The sequence below is a fragment of the Bos mutus genome, chromosome 2 (genome assembly GCF_027580195.1).
Source record: "Bos mutus isolate GX-2022 chromosome 2, NWIPB_WYAK_1.1, whole genome shotgun sequence".
Taxonomy (NCBI): domain Eukaryota; kingdom Metazoa; phylum Chordata; class Mammalia; order Artiodactyla; family Bovidae; genus Bos; species Bos mutus.
This window is the reverse complement of record NC_091618.1, coordinates 11748756-11767664: the sequence shown is the minus strand read 5'-3', so window position 1 is coordinate 11767664 and position 18909 is coordinate 11748756. Positions and strand designations below refer to the sequence as shown.

Below are 18909 nucleotides of genomic sequence, written 5' to 3'. Positions count from 1 at the left end.
GGGCTTGACTCAAGGTAGATTAATTACAATGAGTAGAAATTTTTTGTTGTTATTTTAAGGTGTTTTTCCTCCATCTATATTTCTGAAGATTTTAAAACATGTCAGTAGTGTGAGAGAATGATAAAATTAGCATAGAACCATAGTTTTGTTTACAAGTTTAAGTTTAATATGTCAATAGTTCACAGTTTTCTAATACAAAAAACTGTAGCTTCTGGTTCTCCCTGAGTATTGAGTAATCATGGAAGGATTTTAAGCAAGGGAACAACAAAATCTGGTCTTTCTCTTAAAAAAAGAAAGTAATTCTGGAGGCCTAAGAAAGAAGGAAATGGAGAGAGAAAGAAGGGAGAGAATTTCAGTTAGGAAGAAGACTGTTGACATAGTTCAAATAAGAGCTGATGTCCTGGGCCAAAAATGAGGGCTATCATGATACACAGGAGACCACATCCAGCCCCCAAAGAGGAAGACAGGCTGGGTGAGGCTGGGTGACTCCCCAGGCTTCCTGGATGAGCTGCCCAGGGAATTCAGAGGAACCAGTTTCATAAAGAAGATAAAATCAACAGTTCAGTGTCACCTAGGGAGTCTTCCAACAGAAACAGAACAGTGGGTCACTGTGAAAATAGAAGATAGGCAAGACTGGGTGGATGTGGAGAGGGGGGCGGTGTGTGCACTGTGGGACCAAGTCTTCCTCCCAGTATGGAACACTAATTTTCTCTAATAATAAAAATAAGTAGGGGCTTCTCTGGTAGTCCAATGGTTAAGAATCTAAGTCCAATGGTTAAGAATCCACCTGCCAATGCAGGGGACACAAGTTCAATCCCTGGCCCCGGAAGATTCCTCATGTGGTGAAGCAACCAAGCCTGTGTACCACAAATACTGAGCACACGAACCGCAACTACTGAAGCCCACATGCCTAGAGCCTGTGCTCCACATCAAAAGAAGCCACCGCAACGGGAAGCCCAAGCACTGCAACAAAGAGTAACCCCTGCTCACCACGACTGGAAAAAGCCCGAGCGCAGCAAGAGATCCTACGCAGCCGAAAATGAGTAAATAAATAAATAACTTTGTTTAAAGTACAAACACTTTTGAGCATGTACTGTAAGCCAGTCTGGGTGTTTTACAGATGATATTTCTCATTTAATCTTTACAATAACCCCGATAACAGTTATCAAATGCTTTGATGCCAAACATTGTGTTAAATGCTTCAAGTGAGTAATAGCTCACAATCACCTTGAATCAGATACCAGTATTTCCTTCATTTTAAGGATAAGGAAATGGAGACACAGAGAGTCCAGGTGACTTGTCCAAAATCAAATGGCCAAACAGTGGCAGAGCCAGGACTCAAAGCCAGGTTTGCCAGAATGCAGCAGGTGCGCCCTTTGACCTGACACTTTCTTTTCTTCCTCAGAGGAAAGGCTCTAAATTGGCAACTTTGAGGTCAATAAAACCCAGTGAAAGGAATTCTTCCTTATCTTTTCAAGTCTTGGTTCAGTGTTTCTCAAGCTTGTTCCCCAGGCCACCTGCATCAGAAAATTCTTGAGAGCTGCTTGTAAGAAATGTAGATTCAAAAGAAAAAAAAAGGAAATGCAGATTCCTGAAGAATTATGGCAACTAAACGTAACACGTGATCATGAATTGGGTCCTGATCAAGAAAAATTATATTCAAGGGATAACTAATTAAAATGTGAACAAGATTTTGTGATTGTGCAGACTTGTTGATTTCTTTATTTTGATCATTTTGTTATACATGTTATACATGATATTAATTTCTGGGGAATCTAGATGAAGGTATAGAGAGAATGTGATTATTTTACAGATCTGAAATTATGTGAAAATTAAGTTAAAATTTTTTTAAATATATTAAAAATGTAGTTTCCTGGATCCCTCCCCTAGATTCTAATTCAGGTCTGAGATGGGACTTCAGGTGGTTTTCATGCATATTGAAGATTTTGAGTCACAGGACTGTCTCCAAAACCACCTCCTCCAAGAGCCCCCACCCCCACCTCAGTCCCAAAACACCTCTCTCCTTCAGACTCCAGAAGTGCCCTCTGTCATGCCCTAATATTCAACTAGGGTTTTAGTTATGCTTGTGTCTTCCTTCCACAAATAATGTGATAAGCATCTTTCTTGGGTTACACCTCTTTACACCACATTTCCACAAAGGTCTGCTTAGTCAAAGCTATGGTTTTTCAAGTAGTCATGTACAGATGTGAGAGCTGGACCATAAAGAAGGCTGAGCACTGAAGAACAAATGTTTTCAAACTGTGGTGCTAGAGAAGACTTTTTAGAGTCCCTTGAACAGCAAGGAGATCAAACCAGTCAATCCTAAAGGAAATCAATCCTAAATATTGACTGGAAGGACTGATGCTGAAGCTGGAGCTCCAATACTTTGGCCACCTGATGCGAAGAGGTGGCACTCACTGGAAAAGACCCTGATGCTAGGAAAGAGGGCAGGAGGAGAAGGGGATAACAAAGGATGAGATGATCAGATAGCATCATTGACTCCATGGACAGGAGTTTGAACAAACTCCAGGAGATAGTGAAGGACAGGGAAGCCTGGTGTGCTGGAGTCCATGTGGTCGCGAAGAGTTGGACAGGACCGAGTGACTGAACAACAGCAAGGAATGAGAACGCTGTCTCACAGTTTCAGTCACTTGCCCGAGGTGGCCAAGCTAACAAGCGGCAGGTCTAGGATTTGAACCTAAGTCAGCTAACTCCAAACTCAGTACTCGTACCACCACATCTACTTACATCTACTCTACTTAGTGTAGGGAAGTAAGGTTTGCCACCCGACGCTGTTAGAAGACAGCTGGGATTAAATGAAATAACGCCTCATTTGAACACAGAGAGCTTTATGTTCACTGTGAGGAGAAACTGAGGCCAGGAAAGGGGAAATTGTCTTCCCCCAAATCAAACATCAATCGCAGACTTTAAGCCAGTCCCAGCTTTAAGCCAATTTCTAACGTTAGGAGTTCAAGCCTGGGAGGCTCAGAGTCCCCGAGACTCCCCTAACTACCTCCGCCGATTATTCCTGGTTTCCCACGGAGTTTCACCTAGCGCCAGCGCCAGCTGCGGAGAACCGCGACAGCCCTTTAAAAGGAGCGAGGGGCGTGGTCACCTGGGGGGCGGGGCCGGGCGCAGGCGAGCGGTCGCTGGAAGATGACGTATCTCGCAGCGTCTGTCTCTGAGTTGACTGGAGGGAACATGTGGGTTTGCGGGGCGCTCTGCAGGACTCGAGCCCCGGCCCAGCTAGGGCAGAGGCTGCTCCCAGAGTCCCGCCGGCGGCGGCCTGCCTCCGCCTCCTTCTCTGCCTCTGCTGAGCCTTCCCGGGTCCGGGCGCTGGTCTATGGGCACCACGGGGACCCAGCCAAGGTCGTCGAGTAAGACACGGCGCCGAAATGGGGGAAGGGGACTGGGGTTGGCAGGGGGGTATTAAGATGGGCTGTGGGGAAGGGAGACTGGAAAGGGAAGGAGGGTCAAGGCCAGAGGAGGAACGCAGAGAATAATAGGAAACTGTTGCCCAGGTGTGGTAGCTCAGAAAGTCCGTGCTTGAGGAAGTTGAAAACCTGGCAGGCACGGCTATGGTGACAGTGGCTGACGTTCGCGGATCCTGTACTCTATGTGGGCCAATCTGTATGTAAATGGATGCTCTCATTTAATCGTCACAACAGCCCTTTGGTGTAGGTACTTGATTTAGCCCCATTTTGCAGATGAGAAAATGGAGACATGAGAAGTAAAATCACTTGTCCAAGATCACACAAGCCAGTAAGTGGCAGAGTCAGAATTTTTGAACCCACAGCTGTCTGACTGGCCTACGTGAATTCCTATGCTCTATTGTTTTATGGAAGGAATTTTCAGAATACTTTTTTATCCATTTGGATCTTCACTTCTCATAGTGAAGTAGATCAGAGATCATTGCTTCCAGTTTGCAGAAGGCAAGGGACTTGTCCAAAGTGATTTAGCTAATAAAGATTGGAACAGAGACAGGAATTCTTGGCTCCTGAGTCCTGTCTCATGTGATTTCCTCTCCAGTACACTGTGTGTGTGCCTTTAGCTAGTTGAAAAGAGCTGTTGTTTTGGAGCCATACAGACCTAAGGTCAAATACAGGCTCGGCCTCTTAGTAGCTGTTTGATCTTGGACAAATTACTCAGCCCCTCTGAGCCCTTGTTACTTTTGTGATTATATCCTAAAATTCTGTTGGATCTTAATCCATGATTTTTGCATGTGGCTGAAAAAAACAGTATGTGAATTTTCAACAATTATACATCTGCACATAAGTGCTTATAGCCATGCAGGAGACCTAGTGAGGTCCGCTAGCGGTACGAGGGAAAAAGCACGGATCTGGAAATGAGAAGACCTGGGGTCAAGTCCTTGCCCTCCCTGTCCTAGCTGTGTGTGTTTAACAAGTTACTGAGATTCTCTGAGCTTCAGTTTCACCACTTCTAAAAATGGAGACAATGTAGTGATAGCTCATAGTGCTAATCAGCTTCAATAGAAGGAATACTCTTCACCAAAAAGTATCTGCATACTCTCTTGTTTAAAACTCTTTGATTCCCAGCAAATGGTTTGATTGCTTTCCAAATGACAGACAAACAAGGAATTATTTTCATGATTCAAATTCAGGCTAGAGTGCTGGCTTCAGCAGCTCAGATATTAAAATTGAAATGATATAGAGATTAGCATGGTCCCTGCACAAGGGTGACACGCAAATTTGTGAAGTGTTCCATATTTTTACTTAAAAAATACAAGCTAGATGTCTTGACAGCTGAAGAGGATAAGCCTCAGATATCAGTGCATGGTCATGCACTCGATTAGAGCAATTGAAATTTTGAGAATATACATCAGTCAGTAAAACCCAGTTTGTATGTTGATCATAGGTGATAAATCACCATGTTGGGAAGACATCTACTGAGGACTGCTGTAATGAGTTGGTAAAACTCTGATGAACACTCTTTTTCCAGGAACACACCCCTAGTGAGAATGAGGTAGTGCCTCTCACAGGCTTGCAGTTTTTATGTGTCTGCTTCAGGGCCCGCCACAGACAAGGAGCTCCAAAAATGTTAGTTGAATCTGAATCTAGCTTCTGTAATAAGTGTACCTTTTATTGAGTTCTGTGGTGATGAGGCAAGTGTCTCCGATGTTCAGGGACCCTGAGAAAGGCATGGGAAGGTTAGGCAGCCAAGCGCAGCTGCCTCCTGGTAGATTCCCAGCCCTTGGGGAGCCAGGGAAGCTATTATAGAACAGACTGATCTGGTTGCAGATACCACTTAGGAAAAAGAGCTTCTCTTATCTCCTTGTGTGGAACCCTGGTCATTTCCCAGAAGGTCAAAGCACGGTCTTTCCACGAAGCATTGTATTATGACCTGGCTGTGTTCGGTCTTAGTTGTGGCTCGTGGCGTCTTCACTGTGTCATGTGAGATCTCTAGTTGTGCCACGTGGGCTCTGGAGCGGGCGGGTTCAGTAGCTGGCAGTGCGTGTTCTTAGTTGCTCTGTGGCATGTAGGATCTTAGTTCTCCAACCAGGGATCAAACCCACATCCCCTTATTGCCAGGCGGACTTTCAGCCACTGGACCACCAGGGAAGTCTCCATCATCTGAGTTTTTAAACCTCTCCAAGTGACTCTGATGCCCCAGCCAGGGTTGAAAACCATTGCCCTGTGGGTACAGACTGAGGCAGGCAGGAATTCTCTCTGCTCCTAAAGGACAGCCTTCCCTTCTGACCCAGATTCAGGCGACCTAAGCATGGACCGAGGCCAGAGACTGGGGTTCTCCTCTCTGCTGTCATGTCAGGTGGTGTAGGGTAACCACATTGTCACAGAATCCCGGTGACTGGATGTGTCAGGTTACAGTGAGTGGGGTCACATTGTCTGAGCAGAGTCCCAGCAGAGTGTTCCCCAACCTGATGTGACTTGTAATGCTTACACTGTGGGCCGAGTTCTGGGCACAGCAGGGAGGAAGAGTTTGCTCAGGTTTGAGTCAGGGGCAGAACTCCTCAGAATGAGGCCTCCAGGGACCTCCTGTTCTCCTGTCAACATTCTGAATGTCCCTCTGTTTATTCCTCTTGCCCCCAAACATTCCAGCTGTTCTCTGCCAAGACCTTTTCCTTTAGTCTCTTAGTAAGTGTCTTTCTTTTACCCCCAAATGAATCCCCTAAATAAGCACTTGGGTCTTTTTCCTGTAAAGAATTAAACTGCTGATCTAAATGAAATAAGACTGGGAGAAAATTACAAACACGGGAGAATTACAAACATTCCAGAAATTTCCGAGGTCCCCATGACCACCACCCCTTGTGCAGAGTTCTGGATTCTCTATCAGATAATTCCCAGAAGCTCCAGTGTCCACTTTCCTTTTGTTCCTGCAAGTCCCCTTTTAGAACTCGCCATTCTCTGGATCTTGTGGTAATGACAGCTCTCATTTACTGTGTACCTACTAAGTGGCAGGAACTGGGCTAAGGTTCCCCACATATGTTATGGATTTTTAAAATCACAGTAACCCAGTTTTGGTCATTGCTATCACCATTTTACAGGTAAGAGAGCTGAGGCTCAAGACACTTGAAGGTCACTTGCCCACGATCACACAACTAGGATGTCACTTTACCAACAGCCCATGATATAGACATAGACCTGAAGAAACAATGACCGTCATCTCAAATGTTTTTTGAGCATGAGATGGAGTATAAAGTTAGAAATAAGTTCAGAAGAGAAGGTGAAATTATTCGTCATTCAGGTGACCCCAAGACTCTGCTCTTCATTGGAAGGGCAGCCCCCCACCCCCACCCCATCCCCTGGGAAGACGGTAGGAATGCTATTCTCTGGCTCATCCCCTTTTCAGGATCCTGAAGCTTTCATAAAACAGCATCGTCGTCATCATGGCTTTCTCACCTGCCTGCTGCTAGCACAGAATGAAATAAAGCTGTGAAGCCTTTGGACAAATACCCATTCTGTCTTAGCCAGATGGAATTAGGGGGAGCAGGTGGTGGGGACCCAGGCTGTGTAGGTAGTGAGTTCTCACTCTAGGCCAGTTTACTCTCAGGGGATTTCTTCTTTTTAACAGTTGATGTCAGTGTTTAAAACTGAAGCTCTATGCAAGTGACTTGGTTTTTAAACCAGAATTACAGTAGTTTGAGAAAAAATTTAGCATTCTCATTTGGCACCCTGTTGAAAGAACTTGGATTTGTTTGCTTGTTTGTTGGTCTCCTGGAGCTCTTCAGTGTGGTCATGAGTGAAGAAGGAGGGGACAGAACTCACTGTGCGCCTACGATGTGAGCCAGCATTTGTTCTTTGAGGGCCTACTAAGTGCTGGGTACTGAGGTGAATAATCCGTAGACTTTGCCCTCCAGGAGCTCACACTCTAGTCCAGGAGATGGTCCGGGGTAAGTGCTGTGATAGAATCGCTGGACGCACAGAAGAGAGCACCCACCCCTGTCAGAGTGCTGTCTCTGGAGACACAAGGTCTCGGCTGAGCCCCCAGAAAATCTGGGGCCCTATACAAGGAGTGAAAATAGAAGCGCCTGCATGGGCAGAAACCCAGAGGAAAGAGAAAATGTGGTGTGTCTGACTGATGACACGCCTTGAGTGCGCTCAGTATGTGGTCCTTGAGGGAGGGATCTGCAGAAAGAGGCTCAGAAGGGACGACCCTTGGTCACAGGCTTCAGACCCCAGCTGGATTTCGTATCCTGTGACGCACTTTACATTACCTTCCCTCTGGACTTGACACTGCACAGCCAGCTTTAGGGCCCAGTCCTTCCACCCTGTCTCCTCACTCTTGCCTCTGAGAGTCAAGGGTGGTGGCACACCTCCAAGGAACTAACTGCCCCTAGACGCGGCCGGGGCGTGCCGAGTTCTTCTTGTCTGGCCTCTCCTAGCAGCCCCTGTGTGGTCTAGGCCTCTCCTAGCCTGAATGGTGGGAAGGGTCTTCATTTTAGAGAAGCAAGAGCAGAGATAACAGGAGGCTAATCTGTGGCTCATGGTGTGTCGACCAGGACCACTCGCGAGAGCACTAGTCCCAACCCTGCCACTCACTGGTAGAGTGAGGATGTCACGCCAGTCTCCCTTCTTTTCAGTTTTGATGTTCTTGTTTTGCTTTTGTCTTGGGGTGGGGGGGGGGGCGGGGTTGGGTTGGTTTCTTTAATTGAAGTATAGTTGATTTAAAATGTTATGTTCGTTTCTGGTGTACAGCAAAGTAATTCCGTTTATATATATATATATATATATATCTTTTTGTATTCTTTTCCATTGTGGTTTATCACAGGGTATTGAATATCTTTCCCTGTGCTATTCCTTTTTTTTTTTTTTTCCAGTTATTTTTGATAAAGAAAGGGATTGACCAAGGTCAGCTGTAGTAAACATGGGCAGTCCTGGGACTTCCCTGGCAGTCCTGTGGTTAAGACTGAACTTCTACTGCAGAGGGTGTGGATTTGATTCCTGGTCAGGGATCTAAGATCCCACATGCTGTGCCATGTGAAAAAAAAAAAAAAAAAATAGGCATGAGGGGGGCATCCCCCCTACCCTTGTCTTCTGTGACAAAGCCAGTGACAAAGCTTCATAGCTCCCTTTTCTATGTACCTCAAAACCTACACTCCTTTTTGCCTCATTCTCCCCAAACAACACTTTTTTCTGCCAAGACAACACAAGGCCTCAGCATCCTTCTCAATGTATTCCTGCATCCATGGAAATGATTATGAGTCTTGAGTCCTCTGATTCAACAATTGTCCAGTTCTGACGAGTCTGGGAAGCTGAAGCAGACACCCTGCTCACCAGGATTTGCTCCGGCACCCGTCCCGGGAGCAAGGATGTGGCTTGAAGTAAGGGGTCCTGGGCACAAGATTTCACCAAGGGGCCCCTTTGCCATCAAAGTCAGCAGCCCACCAGGCAGGGGCTGTGTTGTCATCATACCCAGCAAAGAGACAAAAGCGGCTGGCTGCAGGCTGTGGCCCCATTTTCCTCTCTGAGGCAACACAGAGAATTGTTGTTCTTCAGTCACTCAGTCATGTCCGACTCTTTGCAACCCCATGGACTGCAGCACGCCAGGCTTCCCTGTCCTTCACCATCTCCTGGAGCTTGCTCAAACTCATGTCCATTGAGTCGGCGATGCCATCCAACCACCTCATCCTCTATTGCCCCCTCTCCTCCTGCCTTCAATCTTTCCCAACATGAGGGTCTTTTCCAGTGAGTCAGCTTTTCGCATCAGGTGGCCAAAGTATTTCAGCTTCAGCTTCAGCATCAGTCCTTCCAATGAATATTCAGGATTGATTTCCTTTAGGATTGACTGGTTTGATCTCCTTGCTGTCCTAGGGACTCTCAAGAATCTTTTCCAGCACCACAGTTTGAAAGCATTAATTCTTTGGCACTCAGCCTTCTTTATGGTCCAGCTCTCACATCCATACATGACTACTGAAAAAACCATAGCTTTGACTAGATGGACCTTTGTCGGTAATGTCTCTGCTTTTTAATACACTGTCTAGCTTGGTGATAGCTTTTCTTCCAAGGAGCAAGCATCTTTTAATTTCATGGCTGCAGTCATTGTCCACAGTAATCTTGGAGCCCAAGAAAATAAAGTCTCTCACTGTTTCCCCATCTGTTTGCCAGGAAGTGATGGGACTGGATGCCGTGATCTTAGTTTTTGGAATGTTGATCTTTAAGCCAGCTTTTTGACTCTCCTCTTTCACCTTCATCAAGAGGCTCTTTAGTTCCTCTTCACTTTCTGCTGTAAGGGTTGATATCATCTACGTATCTGAGGTGACTGATATTAGCCCTCAGCAAACTAAGCAGCAGACTCTGCAGCTTCCTTCAAGCAGATTCCCTGATGTTAGCAGCTGTAGAATATTGGAGGCCTGCAAGCTTTCTGGTAACCTTAGTGGAGGGAAAGAAGGAGTTTGAGAGGATAGAGAGAGATATCTTTGCCAGTCCTGAGTAGAAACTTCCAGAAGCTGCCCCTCAGTCTCTGATTCCCTTCCATTCAAAGTGGTTGTGCTTCAGAAGAAAAGCCCTGAACGGTGGGAGGGCCAGAGGACTCTGAGGTGGGGACACTAGAAGAGGCACAGGGGGGCAGGCGGGAGTGCCTGCACACCATGGAACATGGTGAGCTTTGCCCCCTGAAAAGCGCCTTCCCTGAGAGCCCAGGACTCCATCCGAACCCCACCAGCTGCAGCCACTGGCATCTCCTGCTGGGGGGCAAGCTGGAGAACTTCATTACTCCACGGTGGCCCAACTGTGCCCTGCTTATTAATGGTAAAATCAAATCCCACAACAGCGTACCCAGCACGCCTAGCACTTTACTAAATCACAGAAGGCGGCATGTGTGTGACTCTGGGGATTGGAGACAGACCCGGGAGAGCCACAGAAGACATCCATCACCTTCAGCCAGCACCCTGTGATGGAGCACACGTTCTTGGCTCTCTGTGACGAGCAGAGGAGAAAGCCTCCCTGACCCAGGATAGCTCTTCCTGCAAAGCACTTTGAGGTGATGGAGTGGAAGATGCAGGATAAGGACAAATGGTTGCTAATTAAATGCAGAAGGCAGGAAAGATATCTTAGCAGAGCTGGCTGGTGCCCATCCAACACAGCCAGTATAACCGAGCCAGTCCCCAGAGTACTGGCCTCTTTTCCCTGCCTCTCAAAAGGCTCTTTCTTCTGCCTGCTTTTGTCTCCCTTGTAGTTCATATGGCATCACAGGTGTACAGCCTTGGCCTCAAAGGAGCCATTGTGACCTTATCCCGTCTGGGATCTGTCGAGTGAAGGCAGAGGCAGCCCTCTGAGTTGCGTGGCGCCATCACGCTCGCGGGGCAAGGCACTGAACAGTCTTGGGAAAGTGACTTGAGATCCAGCCAGGCTGTGTTTGGGTGCCTCGCTTGCACTCCATAACACAGCCACCCGCTCCTTTGGTGAGTTGAAAGATGAAAAACAAGGAAGAAATTGCTATCATTACACTCAAGGTTCAACTCCTGGAATTCAGACCCAGCCCGGTTTTCCTTCCTGTCTCTGCAGAGTGGTGTCCTTGACGACGCAGTTAGAACTGTCTGCAGGAACAGCAGTGTCTGGCATTGATGGCATTCCGTGGAGCAGGCTGGGGCTGGTCTCCCTGGTGCGCGGCAGCTGGACCAACACAGCTCTCCCCCAACCCCCGCCTGCCCCCCGGGTGGGCAGCCTGTGGCAGGCCCGTCCCGCCCTCAGCCACCTGTGTTTGCAGCTTCAACTTTCCACCTCCTGCCCCTCGCCCCGCCCCTCCCGCTGCGCAGCTAGGCTCCCACAAGACAAAGGAGAGAACTGGGAGTGGGTTACAGCGCTTTTTAAACTCCCATTTGGGGGCAGATGGTTCCCCTGTGTGCTGTGAGGGTAGAGTTCCCAGCCAAGCTAACCCTGGAACACAGGAGGACACAAAGCCATGTGGGTTTCTTCCCAGGAGGACTTTCCAGAGCCTTCGTGACTCTAATGTGCAGTCTGAATCTTATAAAGGGAGTTTAGTGTTGCCCAAAAGTATTGTGCCTTAAGGAACACCTCATAGTATCTCCCAGGACAAAGATTCCACACCCACAGTGTAGGGAGTACTGGCTTAGCGTTGGACAGTCTGAGCTTTGGGGTCAAGCTTAAGATCAAGTCTTGCCACTTACTGTTAAACCCTGGGCAAGTTACCTAACTTTCTGACTTGCAGTTCCCATCTGAAAATTGGGGTGATAACGCTGTCCAGATGTTTTGAGGACTAAACATTGTCTTGTATATAAAGCTGATAAGCACAGTATCTGGAGCTCAAGAAGCTGTTAACATTATAGTTTAACTGTCCAGCTAGATCACCCAGCATAAGTTTACCTACTACCCTAGATTCCACATACACACAGCTGACTCCCAGCCCCAGGCATCCAGCACAGAGTACCCTCTCCTCCACAACACACTTCTGGCCACCTGCTTCAGGCTGCAGATGTTAACACCTTCTTCCCTGCTCCACGCCACTCTTTCCTTCCTCCTATCTCAACATCTGGTTGCGCAAACCAGAAGTCTGGGAGCCATGAAAGATCCTCAGCCACTCCTCCATGGAATCAGTCACCCAGTGACATCAATGCCACTTCTTATTAAAGGGATTCCAGGTTATCAAATTCTCTCCATTCCCACAGCTCCAATCCAGACTGCATCTGGGCCCGGCCCACAGTCAGGTTAGACTCTTTGCCTTTTATCCTTGAAGTTCCAGCTAAGGTGTCACAGCTTCCAAAGTCCCTTTGCTAACCCTTTGCTCTCCCTCCAGCCAGTCCCAGTGTTTTCAAACGTTGAGTCCCCATGCCATCAAGCTCCTGGGCAGGAGATACATTTTTTTTTTTTCATCTTTAAAGCCCTTGGCACAGTACCTGGCACTTAGTAGGACCATCAATAAATATTTGTTGAATTAAATTTATTCAGATTTTCCAAAAAGTTGCCTTCTTCCTTTGAGTGATTCGGTGACTGTTTTTCCAGAGGTATATAGCCAGCTGTTTCAAAGATTTCCTTGGATGTTCCCACAACTGGCAACAGCTGCCATTTATCTGGCCTCTGCTGTGTATCAGAGACTCTAGCAAGTGCTTTATGTCTGTACCTCATCTAATCTGTGAGCTGACTTCTAGTGTGCTCCCATTCCACAGATGAGTACTGTGAGGTTCAGCTAGCCAGTCAGTAACCAAGGTAGGGTTCACACCCAGAACTGCCTCTGTAACTCCATATCCATGTTCTACCCTTCATCTAGGAACTGAGATCTTGTTGTTGTTCAGTCGCTAAGTCGTGTCCGATTCTTTGTGACCCCGTGGACTGTAGCACGCCAGGCTTCCCTGTCCTTCGCTATTTCCCGGAGTTTGTTCAGACTCATGTCCATCGAGTCAGTGATGCCATCTGATCATCTCGTCCTCTGCTGCCCCCTTCTCTTCCTGCCCCCAAACTTTCCCAGCATCCAGGTCTTTTCCAGTGAGTCAGCTTTTCACCCAAGTTTTGGAGCTTCAGCATCAGTCCTTTAATGAATATTCAGAATTGATTTTCTTTAGGAATGACTGGTTTGATCTCCTTGCTGTCCAAGGGACTCTCAGAAGTCTTCTCCAGCACCACAGTTCAAAGGCATCAGTTCTTCAGTGGTCAGCCTTCTTTATGAGATCTACTTATATTCTTATCTATGGTCATCTATATTTTTAAGAATCACAGTCTTAGTACAAATTTGATCTGCACTTTCCCTTGAGGAAAAGAGGCGTGGGTTTTTGCTTAGATTGAACTCCCTTAAGGATAATATCCATTTTTATTTGTACCCATCCTACACCAGTATTTTCCTAAACAGCCCAGGACTAAAAAGAGTAAATACTGCCTTATAATAGCCAAGTCCCTGTGCTGTGAGCTCTGCCCATGATTCCCTAAATGTCTGTTAGCTTTACAATACATTTTCTCACTTAAGAGGAAAATAAGATTATTTCTTTAAGAAGCATTCTCAAGCACTGCTTTGGTCCCAGACACTGCTAAACACTGAGTTAAGACTAAAAGTCTTAACTTTTAGTTAAGCTCATGCCCCCCATAAGCTTACAGTCGAATAAGGAGACAACATATATTCTGACTGTAAAACTCAGTGATAAGTGAAAAGAACCCTCAACTGAGTCTAAAAGACTTGGATTCAAATCCAAATTCATATCTGCACTCCAAAATTCAGAAAGTTCTGAAAATCAACAGTTTTGTTTTTTCATAACTCTTTTGGAGGCAAAAGCTGATCTAAAGTGAAGTTTTGATGGAGCCACTATTCAATCCACTTCGTGTGTGTATTCCTACATTTTGCGGCAGAAACAATGTCTGTTGGGAGTGCTGCCCATCCCCCAGGGTGGGTTGCAGATAACACAGGAGCCTGAGCTCTGGAGGATATCTTCCCCCAGAAGTTGGAAAAGGAATGTGCACTTCTGCCTTGTTGTGATGGGTTAAAGAAAATGCTTGAAAAAACTTCGTAAAGTAGAAAGCAATGAACTTGTGTAAGATGGTCGTAAATGGTATAGATAGTCACACCATCCATGTAATGGGAGCACTCAGAGTGGAGCAAGTGATTTTTATTGCTGCAGAGCCTAAGAAGAAGGTCAAAGATGCCTTGAGGAAGTAAAATTTCATCCAGGTCTTAAAGGGTGAGTTGAATTTCTCACTTCACAGAGAAGCTGTGGAAAAAGGAATCCTGGGCTGAGGGAGGAACATGTAGAAAATGTGCAGGAAAAAAATGTATTTAAGTAGCTTTAGTGCACGGACTCTGTCAGCTTACAGAAAAACTCTGATTATTTGTCGCAATGCAAGAGAGAAGCAGTGTGGATAATACAAAGGGACAACGAGGCCACGATCCATTTGCTCTGGGCAGGAATTTTCTCTAGAATTCAGATTTGTACATGTGTTCTGGGCTGAGGCCTTCCTGCTTATCCTGGGAGGGGAGGCTGGCCCCTTTCATCTCCCCAGGCAAGGATTGAAGACACCCACCTCTCCAAACTGGTGCTCCTCCTACAGCCTCCTCTGCCTTGTCTGGGGTCAGCCCTTCACCAGCTGGCTTCTCCAGTATCACATTGCCAGGTTCAATTCAGATCAGTCACTTACTACTTCAGGGGGCCTTAAAAAAGTTATCTACCTCTTTGGCGCCTTTGTTCCTCAGCTATACAATCAGAATAATAGTATGAAAACTCGCATGGAAAGCACTTAGCTGAGCGCCTGGCTGGTGCACACTCGAACAGTAGTTATTATTGTTACAAGGACTCTCCCTCCTCCAGATAAGTATAAATACATACATTTCTTAATACTTAACCTACAAGGGGAAAAAAAAAGCCCTTTCTTTATTCTCTCTGCCCTAGTCATCAACTTCTTCTTAGGTAACCATTTTCTGTAGAGAGTGTTTCTACATTATTTTGATTGATTGCAGCTGTTTTTCAGTCATGGTAATAACCATCTGGTGATGTCTATGTGTAGAGTCTTCTCTTACGTTGTTGGAAGAGGGTGTTTGCTATGACCAGGGTGTTCTTTTCTGCAAAATTCTGTTAGCTTTGCCCTGCTTCATTCTGTACTCCAAGGCCAAATTTGCCTGTTACTCCAGGTATCTCTTGACTTCCTACTTTTGCATTCCAGCCCCTTAAATGAAAAGGACATCTTTTTGGAGTGTTAGTTCTAGAAGGTCTTGTGGGTCTTCATAGAACCATTCAGCTTCAACTTCTTCAGCATTACTGGTTGGGGGCATATACTTGGATTACTGTGATATTGAATGGTTTGCCTTGGAAACGAACAGAGATCATTCTGTCATTTTGAGATTGTATCCAAATACTGCATTTCAGGCTCTTTTGTTGACTATGAGGGCTACTCCATTTCTTCTAAGGGATACTTGCCCACAGTAGTAGATATAATGGTCATCTGAGTTAAATTCACCCATTCCAGTCCATTTAGTTCACTGATTCCTAAAATGTCGACGTTTACTCTTGCCATCTCTTGTTTGACCACTTCCAATTTGCTTTGATTCACAGACCTAACATTCCAGGTTCCTATTGCTTTTTACAGCATCAGACTTTACTTCCATCACCAATCACATCCACAACTGGGTGTTGTTTTGCTTTGGCTCCATCCCTTCATTCTTTCTGGAGTTATTTCTCCACTGTTCTCCAGTAGCATATTGGGCACCTACCAACCTGGGGAGTTCATCTTTCAGTGTCCTAACTTTTTGCCTTTTCATACTGTTCATGGGATTCTCCAGGCAAGAATACTGAAGTGATTTCCATTCCCTTCTCCAGGGGACCACGTTTTGTCAGAACTCTCCACCATGACCCATCCGTCTTGGGTGGCCCCACACAGCATGGCTCATAGTTTCATTAAGTTAGACAAGGCTGTGGTCCATGTGATGAGTTTGATTAGTTTTCTGTGACTGTGGTTTTCATTCTATCTGCCCTCTGATGGAGAAGGATAAGAGGCTTATGGAGGCTTCCTGATGGGAGAGATTGACTGAGGGGAAAACTGGGTCTTGTTCCGATGAGTGGGGCTATGTTCCCTCCCTGTTGTTTGAACTGAGGCCAAACTATGGTGGAGGTAATGAAGGTAATGGCAACCTCCTTCAAAAGGCCCCGTGCATGTACTGCTGCACTCGGTGCCCCAAACGCCGACCCACAATGGATCATGGATCACCATGGATCATTGTGGATGATCATTGTGGATGATTGTTGGATCATCGAAAAAGCAAGAGAGTTCCAGGAAAACATCTACTTCTGCTTTATTGACTACGCCAAAGCCTTTGACTGTGTGGATCACAACAAACTGTGGAAAATTCTTCAAGAGATGGGAATACCAGACCACCTGACCTGCCTCCTGAGAAATCTGTATGCAGGTCAAGAAGCAACAGTTATAACTGGACATGGAACAACAGACTGGTTCCAAATCAGGAAAGGAATACATCAAGGCTGTATATTGTCACCCTGCTTATTTAACTTCTGTACAGAATTCATCATGCGAAATGCTGGGCTGGATGAAGCACAAGCTGGAATCAAGATTGCCAGGAGAAATATCAATAACCTCACATATGCAGATGACACTACCCTTATGGCAGAAAGTGAAGAAGAACTAAAGAGCCTCTTGATGAAAGTGAAAGAGGAGAGTGAAAAAGTTGGCTTAAAGCTCAACATTCAGAAAAGTAAGATCATGGCATCTGGTCCCATCACTTCATGCCAAATAGATGGGGAAACAGTGGAAACCGTAGCTGACTTTATTTTTCTGGGCTCCAAAATCACTGCAGATGGTGACTGCAGCCATGAAATTAAAAAACGCTTGCTCCTTGGAAGAAAAGCTATGACCAACCTAGACAGCATATTAAAAAGCAGAGACGTTACTTTGCCAACAAAGGTCCATCTAGTCAAAGCTATGGTTTTTCCAGTAGTCATGTATGGATGTGAGAGTTGGACTATACAGAAAGCTGAGTGCCAAAGAACTGATGCTTTTGAACTGTGATATTGGAGAAGACTCTTGAGAGTCCCTTGGACTGCAAGGAGATCCAATAAGTCAATCCTAAAGGAAATCAGTCCTCAATATTCATCGGAAGGACTGATGCTGAAGCTGAAACTCCAATACTTTGGCCATCTGATGCAAAGAACTGACTTATTTGAAAAGACCCTGTTGCTAGGAAAGATTGAAGGCAGGAAGAGAAGGCAGGACAGAGAATGAGATGGTTGGATGGCATCACCGGCTAAATGGACGTGGGTTTGAGTAAGCTCCAGGAGTTGGTGATGGACAGGGAAGGCTGGCGTGCTGCAGTCCATGGGGTACAAAGAGTCAGACACGACTGAGAGACTGAACTGGTCAGTCATGGTAAAGCGTGTCCTCCCTTGTGTGTGTGCTGTGCTCAGTCGTGTCTGACTCTTGGTGACCCCATGGATTATACAGTCCATGGAATTCGCCAGGCCAGAATACTGGAGTGAGTAGCCTTTCCCTTCTCCAGGGGATCTTCCCAACCCAAGGATCTAACCCAGGTCTCCCAGGTTGCAGGCAGATTCTTTACCAGCTGAGCCACAAGGGAAGCCCAAGAATACTGGAGTGGGTAACCTATCCCTTCCCCAGGGGATCTTCCAGACCCAGGAATCAAACTGGGGTCTCCTGTATTGCAGGCGGATTCTTTACCAACTGAGCTTTCAGGGAAGTCTGGCCAATTCTCCTCTGTGTAAATTTCATCATTTCCAGGAGCCTTCATTTCCTGCTTGATAAATTGGGAATATTTATACTTTTGTCACAGGAATCTTAGATTATGCATTTAAATCCTTCAGCACAGGGATTTCCCTGGTAGACCATGTTTAAGATTCCATGCTTCCCCTTCAGGGGTACAGGTTAGATCCCTGGTCAGGAAACTAAAGATCCTGAATACCAGCCTGACTCTGCCAGAAAACAAAAGTTAAGCCCTTACCACAGGACCCGGTGTATAATAAACACTTCATAAATACCTGTCACCTTTATTACTACCAGTGCAAGCCATTTCTTGGAAATCACACTTTTATCCTTAGCAGAGCCTCAGGTATAATTAAAAGGTCAGATTACAGCAGGAAGCGGGTAGAATTACATCAGCTTAGGAGTCGCACAGAGTTGGACACGACTCAAGCGACTTAGCAGCAGCAGCAGCAGTGAAGTGACACTGTTGCCGAATGCTGAGAACCTCTGGTTGGCTGTTACATGTGCCTTCAGGAAGTAAAAATAAGGAGAATTATTGCTTAGCGAGTACATTTGGGCAGAGAAAAGCACTGCAAACAAGAAGTCTTAGAGGTGTAGAGAGAGACAGAAAAGGATTCTCTAATAATTAAAAGCCATGAGGCCCCATTGGTCTGTTAATAATACACAGATCAGCCCTTTCTGGTTGGAAGGTCTCCTTTTATTAAAAAAACAAAAGTACCACGTGGGCATTGCCACTGGGCAGGTTTTACCCATTAACCAACATTCCAGTGGATACAGACCGTGGTGTCTAGGGCGTAGACATTATGAGCAGAGGCAGTAACCGTACAGACTTGAAATGGAAAGAGCCCTTGGAAGTGATCAAGTGCTCGTGAAGGTGATGGTAACATCACCCCCATTTTACAAATGAAGAAATGGAAGCCTGGAGCAAGGGAGAAACCTGCTCTTGGTGACAAAGCCGTCTGAGGTGGAGTTTCACACTGAGACCAGCAACTCTCCATCCAGCATCCTTTCTGACAGACCAGGATCCTTGTCATGAAGGGACATCTCTCCAGGGGCCGAGCCACAGTCACCCAGGGAGTTCTTTCCCACCTCCATGAGCCATCTCTCTTTTCCCCTCACCACTCTGCAGCTAATGGAAATGTCTTCCCTATGTGTGTTGGAGCAAAAGGAAAAATCGGAGAACAAATGAGCCATGCAAGGGTTTCCCGGTTGTTCCTTGGGGTGCCCCTTATCTGGAGATTCTGATTCAGTGGGTCAGAGCTGGGGTCTG

The 18909-nt window shown here is 46.2% G+C and overlaps 1 protein-coding gene and 1 non-coding gene across 6 annotated transcripts in view; both read left to right on the top strand.

Annotated features, from left to right (window-relative positions):
* The first annotated feature begins 3159 nt into the window (after positions 1-3159).
* MECR (mitochondrial trans-2-enoyl-CoA reductase) overlaps positions 3160-18909 on the top strand; it is a 35982-nt gene continuing 20232 nt past the window's right edge. For 2 of the 5 annotated variants that reach the window (XM_070384288.1, XM_070384297.1), the window contains exon 1: positions 3160-3377. In XM_070384288.1, the coding sequence (XP_070240389.1) occupies positions 3202-3377 (176 nt within the window). In that variant the 5' untranslated portion in view covers positions 3160-3201. The remainder of the gene's footprint in view (positions 3378-18909) is intronic. The other 3 variants (XM_005893863.3, XM_070384313.1, XM_070384307.1) reach the window with 2 other exon arrangements.
* On the top strand, positions 4628-4731 carry LOC138985115 (U6 spliceosomal RNA). Its single transcript, XR_011462380.1, has one exon. It is a non-coding gene; the product is annotated as a U6 spliceosomal RNA (small nuclear RNA).